The sequence below is a fragment of the Panicum hallii genome, chromosome 4 (genome assembly GCF_002211085.1).
Source record: "Panicum hallii strain FIL2 chromosome 4, PHallii_v3.1, whole genome shotgun sequence".
In the NCBI taxonomy this organism is placed as follows: domain Eukaryota; kingdom Viridiplantae; phylum Streptophyta; class Magnoliopsida; order Poales; family Poaceae; genus Panicum; species Panicum hallii.
Window position 1 is genome coordinate 44,461,111 of NC_038045.1, and position 18,873 is coordinate 44,479,983.

Sequence of the window (18,873 nt, forward strand, 5' to 3'; positions counted from 1 at the left end):
TTTAAAGCATTTGAAGATATGCATTCAAAATGATGGTAAAAAATTAAATATTTGATTTTTTTTCTCAATTAATCTTTTTAGCTATAAAGATATGTACAGTAGACGAGTCTATTGGAGTCTTGAGCTTTTGGGAGCTTGGCTGTAGGTTCGGCAGGATCTCAGCTCGAATTAACCTAAGCTCTGGATGCTATCTAACTCCAGCTTGCGGTGGCAGTCTCACTCGAGCTTGGCTCATTGATAGCCCTCCCTGTCAGGACTCAGGGCGTCAGGCATCTCTGTTTCAAACTCTTTCCCTTCTCGCACTCTCCTTTCCCTGGCGGCGGCGACTGGGCGAGCGGCGGCACCATTCGTCACGTCTTCGCCCAGCCCTTCACCGGTGCCCGTCACCGCCCGCCCCTCTCTGCAGGTGACTGACCGCCCCTCTCCCCTCCCCTCTGCCGCGCCACCCCCCCCCCCCCCGCGCCGGCGACCGGCGAGCGCGCGCCAGCCCCCCTCCCCGCGCGGCGCCCCCCCCCCCCCCCCCCGGCGGCGGCGGAAACCGCCCCCCCACCCCCCTGGCGCCGGATCTGCCGCCCCGCCCCGCCCCCCGGGGCACCGCCGGCGGCGCCCGCCCGCCGCCGCATGGCTCCCGCCGCCCCCCCGGGCGCCGCGGCGGCCTGGAGGCCCCCCGCCCCGGGCGCCTGGAGCCCCCCTCCCCTTCCCCGCCGGCGGCCTGGAGCCCGGCGCATGGCTCCTTGATCTGTTCGTTGAACTTCATCTGTTCAGTTTCAGTGATTCTTTATTTTTAATTTTGGCAGTTCGCAGGAGAAATTTGGCAGGACAATGCACTTAGGATTAATTCTACATATTATGTCATGTTGAAACTCAGTTAATTATATTGCATATTAGTCGTGTTGAAACTCAGTTAATTATGGTGCATTTTAACTGAAATATGGTGGTAAGCTTACCCCAACAAAGGAGAAAGTAACCACACTCACTTGGCTCTCCAACCAAATACAGAATGGAATGGTTCTACTCTAACGCACTCTCCAACCAAACAAAAAATGGAGTGGCTCCGTTCTTCTTACCAAACATAGAACGGAGCGGCTCCATTCTCAGAAACTGGAATTGAGCCATTCCATTCAAATTGGCTCCCCAACCAAACGCACCCTAACTCCAGCTTGCAGTGGCAGTCTCGCTCAAGCTCGGCTCGTTGATAGCCCTCCCCCTCAGGGCTCAGGGCCTTAGGCATCTCTATTTCTTAAACCCTTTCCCTTCTCGGACTCTCTCCTCCCTTGCACCTCCTTCCCTGGCGGCGGCGACTGGGCGAGCGGCGGCGCCATTCGTCACGTCTTCGCCCAGCCCTTTGCTGGCGACGGGCATCCACAAGGTATGCCTGCCCCTTCTTTTTCCTTCTGTTGTGCGAGACGGAGCACCCCAAACCCTAACAAAACTATTTGTATTTGGATCTCTGATCCAGTTACAATATATTACCCACTAACTTCGATTTCGTTTGCAATGTCCTATGCTGGGTCCGCCCCTGGCTGTGTACAATCAAATCCAAACTTTCTGTACAGATGTGTCCAACTATTGTAAATGCCTCTAGTGCTAGAATGATATAGTTCTGGAAATAATGATACAATATTTTTTTTTGAAAGGAAATTGCACTGTTGCAATGCTCACTTATTGTTTAGTTCACTGAAAAAGCATTGTTTATGCCATGGTGCAGTATATTCTGAGAATGGCTTGGGGTCAAGGTGCTAGAAAAAACATATTGGGGCTACTGTTTCGTGCTCAACAGCAAGCTGCGAGGGGATACTCATCTTCAACATTTGAAACTCGTCTATTGGGCACTCCTGTTCCCCAAAATGATATGTTTCATAGGAGATTCAGCTCTCAAGTGTCTTCTTTAGAGCACATGAACCTTATTAAACAACTCCGAGAAAGAACGAGTGCTCCAATCAAAGATGTCAAGGCTTCCTTGGTTAGCTGCAACTGGGATATTGGTTAGCTCTTCTTTCTCACTGTTGGAGTACTTTGATTGATATCTTTAATTATTTTCATTTATTCTATTTGAGTTTGTTTATTTCTTTCAGAGGCTGCACAGAAAGACCTGCGGAAGAGAGGAGTGGTTCTTGCTGCCAAAAAGTCTTCACGGACTGCTGTTGAAGGTTTGCTAGCTATTGCACAAGATGAGAAAAGGGCGGTTGTGATTGAGCTTAACTGTGAAACTGATTTCGTAGCAAGAAATGATGTTTTCCAATATCTGGTTGGTTTCATTCCCTGTAATATTTTATCTTATTAATGGGAACTAAGCTGCTTTGTTGGTTTATGTTTAAGAAGTTTGTACCTGAAAAGTACAATGCACATGAAATTGTGTTAGCAATTTGGAGATAAGGTTCTTTTAAATTTATTTAGTTAAGGTAAGTACATGGTGGTTGAAACTTAAATTTGTTGCTATTTGGCATAATTGAATCATTAGAAAGTAAATGCTGGCCTCTCTTGGTGGTGGTTACTGACTTCTAGTACGGCATGGTATTTTCACTCTTTGCCATCATGCTTTATCACAAAAAGAAGATTCTATTTACCTCATTTTTGCTTGTGTTCACTCGTTGAATTGTGTATTGTTACTACAACATATTGTCTGCTACTTCCTGGATCTTTTGCTTCTATTATTTCTTCTCTTAGGGTCTTTTGAGTTTTAGAATGCTATTCCATGTTTCTTTTTGTTGGATATGGCAAGAGCAATACCTATTTCATTTTTGTAGGGATATCTCTGTTAAATTGTGTTAGCATCAAGTAAGAAAGGGAAAATTTCTACCTGTATGTTAAGCAGTTTGGTGTCAGTTTCAAATTCTGTAGCAACTGTATGCTTTAGGTTCTTCTGTCATAGCTTTGCTATCTCTTAGGTTGTTAATACTTTGTCTATTTTTACATCTTGGGCGCAACACCATATTTTAGTTCATTTGCTGCTTCTATTAATCATCCATCATTGCACACATTCAGCCTTGATTTATCTATATTTTCTAATTTCATTCACCATGCAGGCTTCATCAGTGGCAAAGATGGCTTTGTCTGCTCAGGGTCCTGGTCAATTGTTTTTGCCTTTTGATCCTGAATATTTGGAGGTATGTCATATGTTACTTTATGACTATCTTTGTTGGTGAGCTTATGGATATCTTCCATGTATTGGTCTGTGTTATGGCCTTGGTACAAAAGAAGGAAAGGGGCTTGTTATTGCTTGATTTTGATAGTCTGGTGGTCAACTAATTAATGAATTTAGCCTGAAACAGAAGACCACATAGTTTGGATAGCCCCGATTACTAAATAGATCTCCTAACCAACTGGGATATCACAAGTGGGGCTTTTCTTGTGGCAGCTGAGTCAGCCACACTCGTGTGCATAGCTACTTCTTTGGTTTCGCAGTGCAGCCCCACCATGACAGACTATGTTCTAACCCTTCTAGTACTTGATCTTCAATATGATAATATTTTGCAGTTGACTAAATGTTCCTGCACTACCAGTTATGGATTTGGATTTTTCATCTGAACTCTGAGCTATTATATTTAAGTTCGATCAACAATTCAAGAACCATGTCTTGGGCAGTCAGCTGGACCCTTTGGGACAGCTCAGCATTATAGTAGGCCTGCTACATTAATGCCTGGTAATGTAGCAGGAGTTTCCTCAGGGCTATGGTCAATTAGAGTTAAAATTAGAGGTCGCTTACCTAGGGTTCAAGAAAGCCTTTCTGTATAAAGAGAGATGTATCAATCCAAGCAGGAATTATCAGGAGAGATTCTCATCTACTCCTGGGTCTTGAGTTTGGGGGCTACTGTGACAATCCATATTGAGTTATATTCCATTTGATCAGGGTTTTCAATTAAAATTTTGTCCTGAAACTTATATCATTAAGGATTGATGTCCCATAGTCCTTAGAATTTTGTTTCCTATGGAGTCAGTTTGATGGGTTATATCGGCACTTGATCGTAATTTGTGTTGACTAAATAAAATGAAAAGAAAATGAATGCTTCAACCAGGTGTATGTTTCTTCTACCACAGATTGGATGAGGATATGTTGAGGTTGATATACAATTTTAACATAAATGTAGAATGGCAATTGCAGTTGCCATGATGAATTCAAGATTGCAATTGATTGCATCTAACTATGCAACAAAGGTGATTAGATCATGACTGGTCATTTCTCCAACCTTGCAGAACATGTCTATCAATCTAGATCATCCTAAGCTCAGTGGGGAAACAACTGTCCAAAGTGCTGTTACAGAAGTTGCTGCCATGGTTGGGGAGAATGTAAAACTCAGAAGAGGTTTCATATTATCAACAACTGCTCATGGTGTAGTTTCATCGTATTTGCATACCTGTCCTCAGCCAGGTTTGTGGACAATGAAATCTGAGCTCTTTCAATTCTATGAATAATGTACATTCTTTATTCTTCAGACCTATTCCCCCCCCCCCCCCCCCCTCCAACAACTAAGTTAGATTAAACATAGCCAGTACCCGCAAGCAGTTTTCTACTGAGGGCATGCTTATATACCCCTTTATTTTCTAATCATTTTCACCAGTCTAACATTTTGAAGAGTAACTAAACATTATAGTATATTTTTCTGTATTTCTCATAATTGTAGTAATTAATCAATTTTTGCGCTTCTTACTATTGAATGTTTTCCCCTCTGTTTTATTAGAAGGATGCAAGTTCTTAGTTTACTCCTGTACTTGTTGGTGATAGTGCAACCATGAATTCACACTCCCGTCAGACTACAATTTCAACACAACTTCTCTCTTGAATGCTTCAACTGCACTACACTTTTTTCCCGAAATAAAAATAATAAGAGAAATGGCATTACATCCAAGAGGAGGAAACACGTATTTGTGGACTCATGGTAATACAATAATTTAGCATGTTATATTAGTTCTATTTTGCTGTTTGCTCTGCTGACCCCAACTCTGTTTTTAATTGAGTTGCTGTTAGCACGTCCTTTCTGGTTCCCTCATTAACATAAGAATGTTTGTCACTTCTGTTTGTTAACTAGGATGGTGTATTCATTTACTTAACTGAGCATTTTCTTTTTCCTTCAGGTTTGGGTCGTATTGCTGGATTGGTCACGCTAGAAGCAGAAGATAGCAGTGCTTCCCTCGATGCTCTCAAGGCAGTTGGGTCATCAATTGCGATGCATATTGTTGCAACAAAACCATTATTCTTGTCAAAAGAATTGGTTTCTCCTGCCGCTATAGAAAATGAACGTGAAATACTGCGAACTCAGGTGCTTTATTTTGATAAATATTATCTTTTCTCCAGCATGTTTGGTTAGGCAAATTTGTCTTCTTCAGCAGTATTTAGTTCCCCGCCACAACTGTGGTGTTCTGTACTTTCGTAGCACCATGTCCTGCATGTTATTTGCCCAATTTTGCCATGATTGTGATGGTTGTTCGCCACGACGATGTGGTTAGCAACAAAATATGACAACTAGGACCATAAATTTATAATTGGCGTCTTTCTAGCTCAACGAGAATAAACAAAATGAATAAGAGAGAATGGGGTGACACTGGTATGAAAAAGATCCAAATTAACCAAAGGCATGCATTTCTGTAGTTTGTTATGATTAAAGGAAAATTGAGGCATTTGTATGTGCCTTAGGAAAGAATCATACTCTAGTGCTTTAATGAGAGAACAGTTCAATGGTCAAGAAACATCAGATGATGAATTGTAATTAGAAAAAAGCACATGCATTGGCTTAAGTTTTCTGGATTGAAAGATAATTGGTACGTGGATCTGTCATAGGGCTTGTACATACTGCATTTTTTTTCTGTAACCAAGAGTTGACACATGGACTGCATATCCTTCATATGAAGGTCAACTTCAGTGTCGGTTGCACTGGAAATGAAATGACTTGAGGTCTTGTAACATGTTAGGCTGAAAGTTCAGGGAAATCCCAAATGGCTATGGATAAAATGGTGGAAGGTCGATTAAGGAAGTATTTTGAAGAGGTTGTGCTCATGGAGCAAAAATATGTTCTCAGTGATAGCACAAACATTAAGGTAAATTGATAAAATATTTTTCTATTTGATGATGTACTTCTCCAAACTGTTTGTTTCTAATAGCTTTTTGTTTCTGGTGCCTTTCTTTTCAGACTGTGCTGAATGATTTGTCAAAGGAGGTTGGTTCTAAAGTAACAATTGGTAACTTTTTCAGAATGCAAGTTGGTGAAGGAATTGAGAGGTACAATATATTTGTCCCATGCCATCTCCATCGATAAGTTGTCTTTTTTTTTGTTGCATTGATCTGTATAGTTTGGTGGGTAAGGTGGTGATTTTGATTGTTAACCTTTTGGTGTGGTGCATACCGCATCAATGCCAGCAGCAGCATATGCACCATATGAAATGATGTTTACCATTTACATACAAATTATGCTTTATTCCAGGCACCAATTGTTTTTACTCAAACAGGGATTTTTAGTTTGTTTTGGATTCTACCAATGTTCCCACTCGAGTTTTTTAGTACCTCGTTCATAAACCTTTGCACTTATGACCATTTGTCCATATACTCAAAACTTTTGACCAATGTTTTGTGCCTGCAGACCTGAAGCTGCTGATGAGTCAGAACCCGTTCCTCACTCTGCATAGGTGATATGAATCAAATGAGACTGTTAGGGTGTACGTGAAGATCCATGTTTTTAGATATTTTGCTTTCCCAAGAATTTATTGGGCTATAATCTGTCCAGGGCTGTATCTTTTTACAGATGCTGACCGATCATTTAGGTGTTTGCAGTGAAATTTTCCAAAAAGCCTAACTGAATTAAGTTGAATAATAATGCTTTTACCATAGCAAGGTATTCATACATTCTGAGACCTGCAAAACTGCACAGTTCAGTTGCAACCATGTGTGATTGAATCACATTCAGATGGTAAGAAATCAGAACAGAATGGTAGTTGGTACTATTACTTGAGCGTCACTTGTTTTAGGGCCTGTTTGGATCCTCCATCCTAAAGCAAAATGACTAAAATCCAATCACTTTAGGAGCTAAAGTTCCAAACAGAAGTATTAAATACCTCCTAAAATGGTTTAGGAGCATTAGCACCCAAAGGGGTGCTAAAAGGGGCTAAAAGGACCCATTTTCAGGTAATGCCTCGCACCTCGCCCTCCTCTCGCCCGCTCGACCTGCCCCACTCGCCCTCTCGCATTGCCCTTCTCCTCCTCCGCTGCTGCCACCATCGCAGCTTTCCATGCCTGCGCCACCACCCACGCTCCTCCCACGCCCACACCCACGCCGGCGCCCCGGCTCCTCTCCACACGTGGATCCACCATGGAAGGGCAAGGGGGGTGGGTACCATGACTTCTTTTCTTAGACGAGTTCTTCGTTAGCAGCTCCCCCTACTCATGCTTCTGCCGCCGCCGGCGCAGATTTGGGTATCTATTCATAGCCGCCATGATATCCTGAGGCTAACTTGGAGAATCTAGATCTGAACTCCCACGGCGGCGGCTATCCCCGTATCGACTCCTACTCGGGGTTGCTACAGTCGGATGGAGGTAACGCTGACCCTCATCTTCCTCCTATTGCACCGAGCGGCGGTGGCGGCAGATCCGCCCATGCCTTGTTCTAGACTCCCCGTCCGAGCGCACCTGTGCCCAGATCCGGCCGTGGAGGATCCCGGGCTGCACGCAGAGGAGGTCGCCGCCCTAGCACGCTGAACATTGGCGCGGGATTCGCCTGCTTGCCATAGGGATCCGCTCCCTCCTTCACGTCTCCTGGTGTGGGTGGCGGCGGCCGTGGAAGGCGTGCGGGTCTTCATGTTTGTGGATCCACATCTGCCGCGAACAGCTCTGTTCCTACAAATGAAAGCGGCGGTCAGAACCAGTTGGCGGAAGAGGACAACCATTCAGTAAGACCTACTTCTGTTTTTCCTTTCTCCAGTTCATCCTTTGCTTCATGTGCTTGAATGTTTACTGTTTCTGTTCATTTGGAGGATATGGTTTACTGTAATTGTGCCGTTTTAGTTATATGTCTTGATGATTTCCTCGATTACGTACTTGATCTATTAGTTAGTTTCACCCTTTTTTTTTCTCTTTACTAGAACCAATTTGACAAGGCCAATTGGACCAAAGAAAACACACATATTTTGTGAACTTGAACAAATTAGGGAAGGGAATTGCCCTGGTGGGCAGATGAAAGAGGGGGAGCAGCACCACAGATACAGCCACAAGTCCACCCAAGAAGCACAAGAGTCCAATGCTCAAGTGCATGAAGAACTTCATGGACCACATACAAAATGGTGGCAGCAAAGATGTTGATGTGGCCAGGCAGATTGCCAGCATGAAGAAAGAAGAGAAGAGGCTGGAGGAGCAAAAAGTTGAGCAGAGATAGAAAGATGTATGGAGCTGGTGAAAGAAAGTGGAGCAACTGAGAATTCAAAGTTCTATATTGCTACTATGCTGTTTGCACAGAAATACAACCAAACAGTGTTTTGCAAATTTACCACAAGTGCAGGCAGGATGGCATGGTTACAGAAGTGCAGTCGTGATTGGAGAGCTTAAACCATTGTGATGTGTACTACATAATGTTTGTTTGAACTTGTGTGATGTGAACTATTTGAATTTCTGGAGTGAACAATTTCAATTTCTGGTGTGAACCCTTTGAAATTGTGCTGTTGTTGTTTAATAGAAGTTCCTGTTGTGATTATCTACAAGTTTCTGTGGTGTTCAGTTAAATTTGTGCTGCTGAGCTAAATTTATTTTTATGGTGATGTGACCCATTTGCATTGTATACGCGGGAAGAAGATAGTTAAGAGGATGAATGATTGAAAATTATGTGATGCAGTGTCGGAAGAAGAAGATGAAGTTTGCTGCTGCCGCTGCCTTGATCGGTATGAACCACTACGACACATACTGGGGCAAAGCTGAGTATAGAGTACCAATAGAAACTGGTTACCAATGGGTCATAAGAAGCCTAGGAAGTACCACATATTGCTACCGGAATTTTAGGATGAATAGGAATGTGTTTGACCTTCTGCATAATGTGCTTGTTGGTTCATATGGTTTGACGTCCACGAGAAAGATGTCATATGTAGAGGCTTTAGGTCTTTTCTTGTGGATGTGTGGTTGCCCCCAGGGCACGAGGTAGGCTGATGATCGATTGAAAAGGTCCAAAGAAACATGCAGTGGGACGTTTGATAAGGTACTGCGAAGTTTGAACAAGCTTGCAGGTGATCTCATTAGACCATTAGACCCTGTATTTAGCACTACTCATCCGAGGTTGCAATCTGCCTGGTTCTCTCCATACTTTGACAATTGCATAGGAGCTATAGATGGTACACACATACTTGTTGTAGTGCCAGCAAATCAGGTTGTACAACATATGGGAAGGAAGGGCTTCATAAGTCAGAATGTGCTGGCCATATGTGACTTTGATATGAGATTTTCTTTTGTCGTTGCCGGATGGCCTGGCTCGGTTCATGATTCAATGATGCAATTGACAAGTATGGCGACAAGTTTCCACATCCACCTCAAGGTATTGATTTGTTCTATGATCACTTCATACAAGATAGTTGAATCATGTGAATTGAAGTAACCTTTTCAAATTTGCATGTGCAGGGAAGTTTTATTTTTTGTACTCGGGGTACCCAAACCGCCCGTGTTACCTTGCACCGTACAGGGGAAAAAAGTATCATCTCCCTGAGTTTCGACAAGGACCAATGCCAAGAGGTAAAAAAGAGCTCTTCAATTATGCACACTCCTCACTTCGTAATGTCATCGAGCGGTCTTTTGAAGTGTTGAAGAACAAGTGGAGGATTTTGTTGCATTTACCGAGTTATCCGATGTGGAAGCAAAGCAAAATAATTATCGCATGCATAGCAATTCATAATTTTATTAGAGAGAGTGCTATGGAAGATGACGACTTTGATGTGTGTGATCATGATGAGAACTATGTTCCTTCGTTCGAATAAGGTGCATCGGCTTCTCAAGCAAATGGAACTAGTAATCGTCATGGGGACGAAGACCAAGATATGAATCGGTTTTGGAAGTGGATAGCTGATGGTTTGTTTAGTTGGTCCTAGTTTTGATGATTTGTAACAACATTTTTGCATTTTCATGAATACGGAAATTTTGTATGAAACATTGAAGAAAAGCGGCAAGCAGCGCAGCCAGGAGCGTGGCCAACGCGGCCAACGCGGCCAGCAGGCACGCGCACGCCACAAGGAGCGCGTCAAACCAGCAACTTAGCCTGCCCCTCTCCCCTCAGGGGTAGTTTGGTCTTTGTGGACAACATTTAATGCTGCTTTAGTCCTTTTTTTTAATCCTGTTTGGTTCCCATGAAATAAAGTTTAGTCCCGTCACATCAAGCGAGAATCTTACCATTTAGAAGTATTAAATAAAATTTACTGTGGCATGGCTATTGTACCTTTGGTTCATGACTGGTGTAGGGTAAAACCTTGCGCGAGCAGACCGCGCAGCCTCTCTTCCTTAGCTGCATCTTCCTCAGTATCTGAACAAAACGCTTCCTTTGCCTTTCCTCCTCCCTGAATAAAAGAATAGAAGCCTATTTTATTCAGTCACCATACTTGTCATGTAGATAGGATATGGTCAGCATAACGATCTTCAATAATTGCAAGGTCCTTTAAGGCTCTATACTCTATAGATAAATACACGAGGAGCGTTCTATCACGTGTACCTTGGTTCTGAGATTGAATGGAGATTGGCTCATCAGCTTCGCGAGGCGGAGGCCTCACTGCCCCGCCGTTCTTGGCTCGCCCTCATTGCAGGGAAATGATGAGAGGATGGACCTTGCCTTTGCCTCCTCTTGACATGGCTGAAATTAGAGTGAACCATAGGACTGCAAAAAAAGTCTGCTTGAATAGGAAAATAAAATAGGTTTGGTAGAAAAGGCAACAAAGTATCGATCGAGCATATTGATTGCAAGTAATGTTCAGATTGTATTATATTTTATTTTCAAGGCAAAGTGGCAAACATCACTTCAAGTTGTAAAAGAAGTACAGAGGATCATAGACCTTTGCTCTTATTCAATATAGCTGTACCTGGCAAGATGGTGAAAATATGCACGGCAAGCATGTAGTTTCTCTCCACATCCTTCTCATATTCAGTAAGCCAATGATTATACCCATTTCCAGCAAAGGATCTAAAATGGAAAATGTAGATATTACAATTTTAGGAATATGAGAACCATATCTAACCTGTAACTGAATACTGCAATCGGACAACGCACGGGCACTTGTATATTCTGCTTGATGTATGCAAAACTACTACTTAGGAAAAAAAATATTCCAGACCCATGTATCACAAATAATAGCTTAAGAGAAGAAATCTTCAAAAAGGAGGTGTGTAACTTACAGTCATTCGGTCAGAGAGATCATTGTACTTAGGTACTATGTGTTAAGCACATAGCTGGCCACCAGAAAATTAAAAGAATCACTTCACATCAAAAAAAATTTAGATATAGTATTCATGTGGTTACGTTAACAAAGTAGGGCTGGGTTTGGGTTGAAAAGATCTCATAGATATAGGGGTTTTCAGCAGATTTTGCAAGATACAGAGAAAGAACAGCGTAATTCCAGATTTCGCCAGCGGCTAATATGCAAAAAGCTTCGCAACACAGCCATGGTGGCCGCCAGCCACTGTTGGCCGGATTCCCGGCGACTCGGTGCGCGATAGAGCTCGGGATTTGGGGGAAAAGAAAGAGGACGACAAGAGGAATCCGTTTTATACCTTACATGCAGCGGACGACGGCGGGAATAGCCGGATTTTTGGCCGGAAAAGAGGTGGCGGCGGACTGGTTTCTTGGCGAGCAGACCTGGCTGTGGCCCTGACTTCGCAGGACGATGTTGCCCGGGCGCCACGGACGGCATGACGTTCGGGTGCCAGGGGATGGTCGCGGGGAGCAGCAGGGGGCTCACGCAGCAGGGGCCCTTGGGGGGGGGGGGGGGGGGGTGTTTGGTTCCGAGGGCCGGGGCCGCGGCTCGCGGCCGGGGGGGAGGGGGGGCGCGGTGCGGGGGTGGCGGGCGGGCTGGGCGCGATGTTTCCCGGCGAGCGGTCAATCCGGGAAATAACACGCGGTCGAGATTTCCTAGGTCGCATACGATGCAATGCAGCTGATTACTCGTCCTCTCCTCGATAATAAAAAAATTAATATTTTTGTGATTGGAGCTCCTTCAGCAGGTCACCGATCTGATCCGAAACTTTTGATAATCATCAAAATATACCTTCCTCTCATCTAAATTATCTAAATGAAAGAGTTTTTTTCATCTACGCTATTTTTGTGATTGGATTGTGACAGTATGTTAAGTATGAGGTATGAGTAATTTTTTTATTGGATTTTGATATTATGTTAAGTATGAGGTATGAGTAATTTATTGAAGATACTCTAAGATCTCCATCTTATAAATACTAGATACGTACCCATATATTGTTCGGGTAATAAAGAAATATATAATCCTATGGTACAATACAAGCACTATTTTTCTTGACGATCGACCTAAAAAAACAGTGTTGATGGGTTAAATAATGAGTGATCAGATACAACATGATCAAGTGTTGTTTCCGAATGATCCAAAGTAAATAAATAATTGGGAGAAAATAATAAAAAAGATGATAGGTAATTCGACATACACATTGAGAGATAAACAAAGACCCAACTTTCAATAGTCAAGAATGTCTGCTTAGAATACAGACATATAAACTCGAAACACACCTCCACTCGTCAAACAGTAATGCCATGTCAAACTAATGAGTAGCCATCTTGACAGCAATGCAATGTCATAGATAATTGTACTGAAAGGGTATACTGGACACTAAAAAAATGATGGCAGATAGAAAAGGTAATGCAGAATATAAATAAATTTCGGTGAGAAATCTTCACCCAATCACGACGGGGTTGCGACCTTGCGCGTCCGCCGGATCTTGCTACGGGTAAAGAAAAAATCCTCCTCTATGCATCTATCTTCCTTGCATAAAATACTTACAATTACATGCATATCCTCCAAGTGTTTATGTCATATGTAAAAAGACACAGATATGTAGCAACACAAAAGGTCACTTAAATTTAGTATTTATTCAGATAAATATTTTAAGGTAATCTATCACCCTGATCAATACGTCTATGATCTTCCTCGTAGCAGTTGGCAAGGAGCGAGAAATAGAATATTACCATTTTCCGTAACCATGACTCTTCCCCTCTACACCAATACATGCAAATTAGTTAGAATATGTTAGAATTGATCTCGTCCAACTCGGTCCAACGATCGAGTCGGAGTACTTGATCGCGCCCTGATCGGGGGCGCCCAACCGAGAACGGGGCCGCGAGGGCACGCATGCTAAAGTTCACCGTGTCCCAAAACCCCATCGACAAAACCTTAACCAATCCACGGGGAGCGCTGAAGCGGCGAGAAGCTCGCCGCCTACTGCACTGCGCCGCCACCATCATCCACGACCACGCCGCCACTCCTGCGTCCTCGACGTCGGCGTCCTCGACCACCTACGTCGTCCACGCCGCCACTCCTGCGTCCTCGACGTCGGCATCCTCGACCACTGACGTCGCTCCCGCCACCGCAACACCGTCACAGTCGCCTTGGCATGCTCCTCCACAAGCCCGAAGGTCTACCTCTCTCTCTCTCTCTCCCGTGCATGTGTATCCTAGATGTAATCCATAATTTATTCTCAAGATTAATGGAAAGACCAGGTGGATCTATTCCTAGAAGATCCAATAAATCTATCAATGGTATCAGAGGCCTACACTAGCGTGCAGATCCAGTCGGGGTAGAAGAAAAGAAGAAGAACCAAATTCGATCTCGAATCAAAGAAGCAAAATAAGAAACTCTAACCCTAGCAAGAAAAGAGGCCGCGGGACCTACCTGGCTCCCACCGCCACCACCGCTAGCAGTTGCCGTGCGGGCACTCACGCCCGAGCCGCCGGTTTCATCAGCAGACCACCGCCATTGCACAAAAAGAACCCGAGCTACGAGCTCGCTGGTGCGCCGCCACTCCACGCGCGGGCCCAGGGCACCACCGCTAGGCCGCTCGATGGCGACGCGCTCACGCATGGGCGAGCGCGCATGTCGGCGAGGGCACAAGCGGCGGTGTCGTCACCTCCCTCGGGCCGCCATGCTTGGCCGCCGCTTAGCAGAGAGAAAACGGGGGAGGGAAAGAATGGGATTAGGGTTTTGGGTGCGCGGCCGTGGGGTTTTTGACCTGGGCGAGATCAACGGAGGGCCGTCGGATCTGATCCGATGGCTAGGAGAGGCACCGCCAGATCGGACTCGGCCCAGGCAGGGAAGGGCTACGCGCCGCGGTGGGCCGCTTCGCCGGCCTAGGCCCAGGTTGCGGCCTGGGACGCAGGTAGCCGTGCACGCGAGCCGTGCCGAGCCACTGCTGCTGGGCTGGGCCGCGCCCGCAAGTGGGCTGAGTCGAGCCGCGCGAAGATGGGCCGCTGGCTGGTTTTGCCGGATGGGCCAATGAACAATGAAGTTTTTGAATTAAGTTCATTATTTTTAGAAGCTTTTTTGATGAATTTTAGTATAGTTTTCATCTCTAATTTATTTGCACCAACGTGATATTCTTTAGAGAGTACATGAGTATACAAAGATGCTTCTGAAAATGTATTTTATTACCTTTCCACTGCTTTTATATTTGTGTTCATCTTCTAATTAAATTAGAACCAACGCGACAATTTAATTGTAAGAGTAGTTAAATTTTCAAGTTAATTATGATATTGTCATTTTTCTGACCAAAATTGATGATAATAATATTATAATTTTATTCATGAGTTTTTCCATGCACTATTTCTATTTCTGCCCAATGGTGATGTAGAATTAATATAGTAGTAAATATTGTATGTTTTAATTTTGACCAACGTTAAATTAAAGCACGCAAGTGTTATTATTAAATATCCTTAAATCCTTTTGAATTTATTGTTTTCAAGCTATAACCCAATATCATTTATCTCGTCCATCGAGCCCCTCAATGGAGGGAACTATGGCTCATGGAGAGAGAAGCTTGAGATGGCACTTGCTCTATCCGAGATTGATCTAGCAATGACCTCACCCTGTCCCACTAGACCTGAGGACTTGGTGAGGGGAGAAAATAAGACCGAGGCAGCATGGACCGCTTGATAGCGAGAGCATGCACCGTTAGTAATGAAATATGATCTTGATAAGGCAAGGGATCAGTCAAACCGCAAGTGTCTGATGGTGATTAAGAGCTCCATTGTGGAGGCAATAAGGGGAGCAATCCCAGAAAGTACCACTGCCATTGAGTATCTCAGGAAGGTAGAGAGTCAGTTTATTGGCTCTTCAAAGGCTCTCTGATTAAGAGGTTAGTTACTGACAAATACAATGGTGGAGGGATAATAGAGCACATACTTTGGATGAGCAACATGGCATCTAAGCTTAAGCCTATGAACATGGGGCTCCCAATTGAGTTTCTAGTTCACTTGGTTTTTGCTTCCTTGCCTACAGAATATGATTCTTTTGAAGTTAACTACAATTTACACCTAGAGAAATGGGATATTGAGAAGCTCATTGCCATGTGTATGCAAGAAGAAAAATGGCTTAAGGGCTCACATGGTGATTCAGTGAACTATGTGAAGCAAGACAAAAAGAGAAGCTACCATGAAAAGAATGTTAAACCACCAGGTAAACCTCAGTGGGAAAGAGGCTCTTCTTTCAAGTCATATGGAAAGACCCCACAAAATGTTCACCATCCAAGACATGGCAATCAAGAAGCAGTGGGAAGGGACCAATACAGATGGTGCAGGAAGAAAGGACGCTACCAACAGGACTGTCCAGAGTTTCTGAAGCATCTAAACAGAAAGGGTGAGGACATTATTACATTCGTAGATGAGTCTTTATATTTAAGTTATGCAAAATCTACTTAGTGGATTGATTCAGGTGCAACTGTTCATGTTGCCAATTTCTTACAAGGATTCCGTACGAGGAGGACCCTGCAAAGAGGAGAAAGAAGGCTTAGAGTCACCAACGGCGTCGAGGCTGAAGTTGAAGCGATAGGAGAACTCCCATTAGAACTGAATAATAGCTTCATTCTTCATTTGCATAATGTTCTCTATGTACCCTCTTTGAGTAGAAACTTGATTTCAGTATCATGTTTAGCAGATGATGGATTTGATTGCCATTTTGGCAAAGAACAATGTTTGATTAAGTCTAATGATAAGTGTGTTGGTCTTGCCTTCCGACAAGACAAGCTATATATGTTATCAATGCATGAGAATATGAATGTTATATGCAATGAAGAAAAGAATGAGTCTTCCTCAACTACGAATGTACAAATCAAGCGCAAACGATGCGATAACGAAACATCAGCGAAATTATGGCATTGTCGTTTAGGCCATATTTTGAGGGGGAGAATTGAACAATTAACCAAAGTGGAAATTTTGCATCCTCTAGATTTTTTAGACACAGAATATTGCATCGATTGCATTAAAGGAAAGTACGTTAAACAAATTAAGAAAGGAGCCAAATGAAGTGCAGGGGTTTTAGAAATAATACATAGAGATATTTATGGTCTATTTCCCGTAAAAATTGTGGACGGTTATGATTCATTCATAACGTTTGCAGATGATTATTCATGTTATGGCTATATTTATCCAATTAAAGAATGATCGGAAGCGTTGGATAAGTTTAAGATATTCAAAGCTGTGGTAGAAAATCAGCACAGTTTAAAGATTAAGATAGTAAGATCCTACCGTAGGGGGAGTACTACGGTCGACATACCCCCTATGGTCAAGTTCCTGGTCCTTTTGCAAGGTTTTTATAGGAAAATAGAATAGTCGCTCAGTACTCTACACCGGGCGAGCCTCAACAGAACGGAGTAGTTGAAAGACGCAACCGTACCTTAATGGATATGGTGAGAAGTATGATAAGTTACTCCACTTTACCGATAAGTTTGTGGATGGAGGCGCTAAAAACCGCTGCTCATATTCTTAATTGAGTACCAAGCAAGTCGGTGCCAAAACACCTTATGAGTTATGGACGGGAAGAAAACCCACATTAAATTATTTACACGTGTGGGGCTATCCGGCTAAGGCAAAAGTATTTAACCCAAACATTAAGAAGTTAGATTCAAAGACACTCAGTTGCCATTTCATTGGCTATCCAGACAAGTAAAAAGGTTATTGCTTCTATTGTCCTAACAGACATACGAAGTTCGTAGATATGAGACACGCTGTCTTCTTGGAGGACGAGATGGTCAGGGGGAGCATGGTAGCATGAGAAATTAGTCTTGAGGAGAAACGGGTGCATGCACCCACTCATTCAAGAACCATTCTTCTCGACACATGCTATTGCTGCACCGACAGTACAAGAGACTGCAGTGATGAAACCTGTTGTTAGTTCTCCTGTGGCAACAATGAATGAAAATGAGAAACCTGTCGTTCAGGATCCTATAGAGCCTGTTGTCGCACATGAGGATGAGCTACAACAGCTCCAGGTAGAAGAGGTGCCAATTAATGAAGGACCCAAAAGATCTCAAAGAACTAGAAAGCCAGCTATCTCTAAAGACTACGAAGTCTATATTAGCGAAGAAATTCAAATGGAAGGTGATCCCACCATATTTGAAGAAGCCATAAGAAGCGCTCACTCGTCGAAGTGGCTTGAAGCCATGCAAGATGGGATGAAATCAATGAGTACCAATAAAGTTTGGGACTTAGAAGAAATTCCTAAAAGAGCCAAGACAGTAGGCTGTAAATGAGTCTACAAAATAAAATGTGACTCCAGAGGGAATGTAGAAAGATATAAAGCATGACTCGTGGCGAAAGGCTTCATGCAAAGAGAAGGAATAAATTATGATGAGATATTTTCTCCAGTCTCATTTCTTTTAGAATCATAATGGCGTTGGTGGCACACTATGACTTAGAGTTACATCAGATGGATGTGAAGACGGTATTCCTTAATAGGGATTGTATAAATATGTTTATATGGCACAGCCCAAAAGTTTTGTCGTGGAAGGAAAAGAGCGTATGGGGTACCACCTGAAGAAAACGATTTATGGATTGAAACAAGCATCTAGACAGTGGTACTTGAAGTTTGATGAAACAATAAGGAAGTCTGGGTTTAAAGAGAATAAGGAGGATAATTGCGTTTATGCAAAGTTTAAGAATGGGAAATTCATTTTCCTAGTCCTATATGTGGATGATATCTTGCTCGCTAGTAGTGATGTCAGTCTGCTATTGGAGACGAAGAAGTTTTTATCCTCGAATTTTGATACGAAAGACCTCGGTGAAGTTTCATTCGTATTAGGAATAGAAATTCTCCGAGATAGAAGAAATAGGGTATTAGGATTATCGCAGAAGGCGTACTTAGAAAAGATTCTAAAGAAATATAGTATGCATGCGAGTAAGCCCAACACCTGCTCTTATAGCCAAGGGCGATAGTTTTGGAAAATCCAATATCCTAGGAACCAATATGAGACCGATCAAATGAAAGCGGTTCCATATGCTTCAGCTGTCGGAAGTTTACAGTATGCTTAAGTATGTACACGCCCTGACTTAGCATTTGTTGCCGGGATACTTGGCAGATATCAGGATAATCCAGGAATAGAACACTGGAGAATGGTAAAGAAAGCTTTACGCTACATGCAAGGCACAAAAGACCTTATACTAACATACAGAAGATCTGACTCTCTAAAAATAGAAGGGTACTCAGATTCAGATTTTGCGGGAGACGTAAATGACAAAAACTCTACGACAGGTTATATATTCACTCTCGCGAAAGGAGCAATATCGTGGAAAAACTCTAAACAAACCATCACTGCATCATCGACGATGTATGCCGAGTTTGTAGCCTGTTATAAGGCCACGGGGCAGGTAAAGTGGTTAAAGAAATTTGTAACCGGGTTAAAGTGGTAAACAGCATTCAAAG

The 18,873-nt window shown here is 43.2% G+C and overlaps 1 protein-coding gene and 2 long non-coding RNA genes across 6 annotated transcripts; 2 read left to right on the forward strand and 1 right to left on the reverse strand.

Annotated features, from left to right (window-relative positions):
* The first annotated feature begins 250 nt into the window (after positions 1–250).
* LOC112888975 (elongation factor Ts, mitochondrial-like) lies at positions 251–6,835 on the forward strand. 2 transcript variants are annotated; one of them, XM_025955422.1, is made up of 10 exons: positions 285–406; positions 1,167–1,369; positions 1,709–1,985; positions 2,076–2,248; positions 3,027–3,107; positions 4,195–4,369; positions 5,074–5,258; positions 5,908–6,033; positions 6,126–6,214; positions 6,573–6,835. In XM_025955422.1, the coding sequence occupies exons 3-10, from the start codon at positions 1,721–1,723 to the stop codon at positions 6,616–6,618; spliced, it is 1,140 nt and encodes a 379-aa protein (XP_025811207.1). In that variant the 5' UTR covers positions 285–406; positions 1,167–1,369; positions 1,709–1,720; the 3' UTR covers positions 6,619–6,835. The 2 variants fall into 2 exon arrangements, with proteins under 2 accessions (XP_025811206.1, XP_025811207.1); XM_025955421.1 differs by lacking the exon at positions 1,167–1,369 and having other exon boundaries at positions 251–406.
* A 1,052-nt stretch (positions 6,836–7,887) lies between these two features.
* On the forward strand, positions 7,888–10,076 carry LOC112888977. The gene is made up of 2 exons (XR_003227973.1): positions 7,888–9,500; positions 9,584–10,076. It is a non-coding gene; the product is annotated as an uncharacterized LOC112888977 (long non-coding RNA).
* An 87-nt stretch (positions 10,077–10,163) lies between these two features.
* Positions 10,164–11,916, reverse strand: LOC112888976. Of its 3 annotated transcripts, none has more exons than XR_003227972.1 (5): positions 11,714–11,916; positions 11,026–11,126; positions 10,662–10,823; positions 10,392–10,509; positions 10,164–10,289 (listed from the first exon to the last, which is right to left on the reverse strand). It is a non-coding gene; the product is annotated as an uncharacterized LOC112888976 (long non-coding RNA). The 3 variants fall into 3 exon arrangements; XR_003227971.1 differs by lacking the exon at positions 10,164–10,289 and adding an exon at positions 11,339–11,419 and having other exon boundaries at positions 10,371–10,509; XR_003227970.1 differs by lacking the exon at positions 10,164–10,289 and having other exon boundaries at positions 10,371–10,509.
* Positions 11,917–18,873: the final 6,957 nt, after the last annotated feature.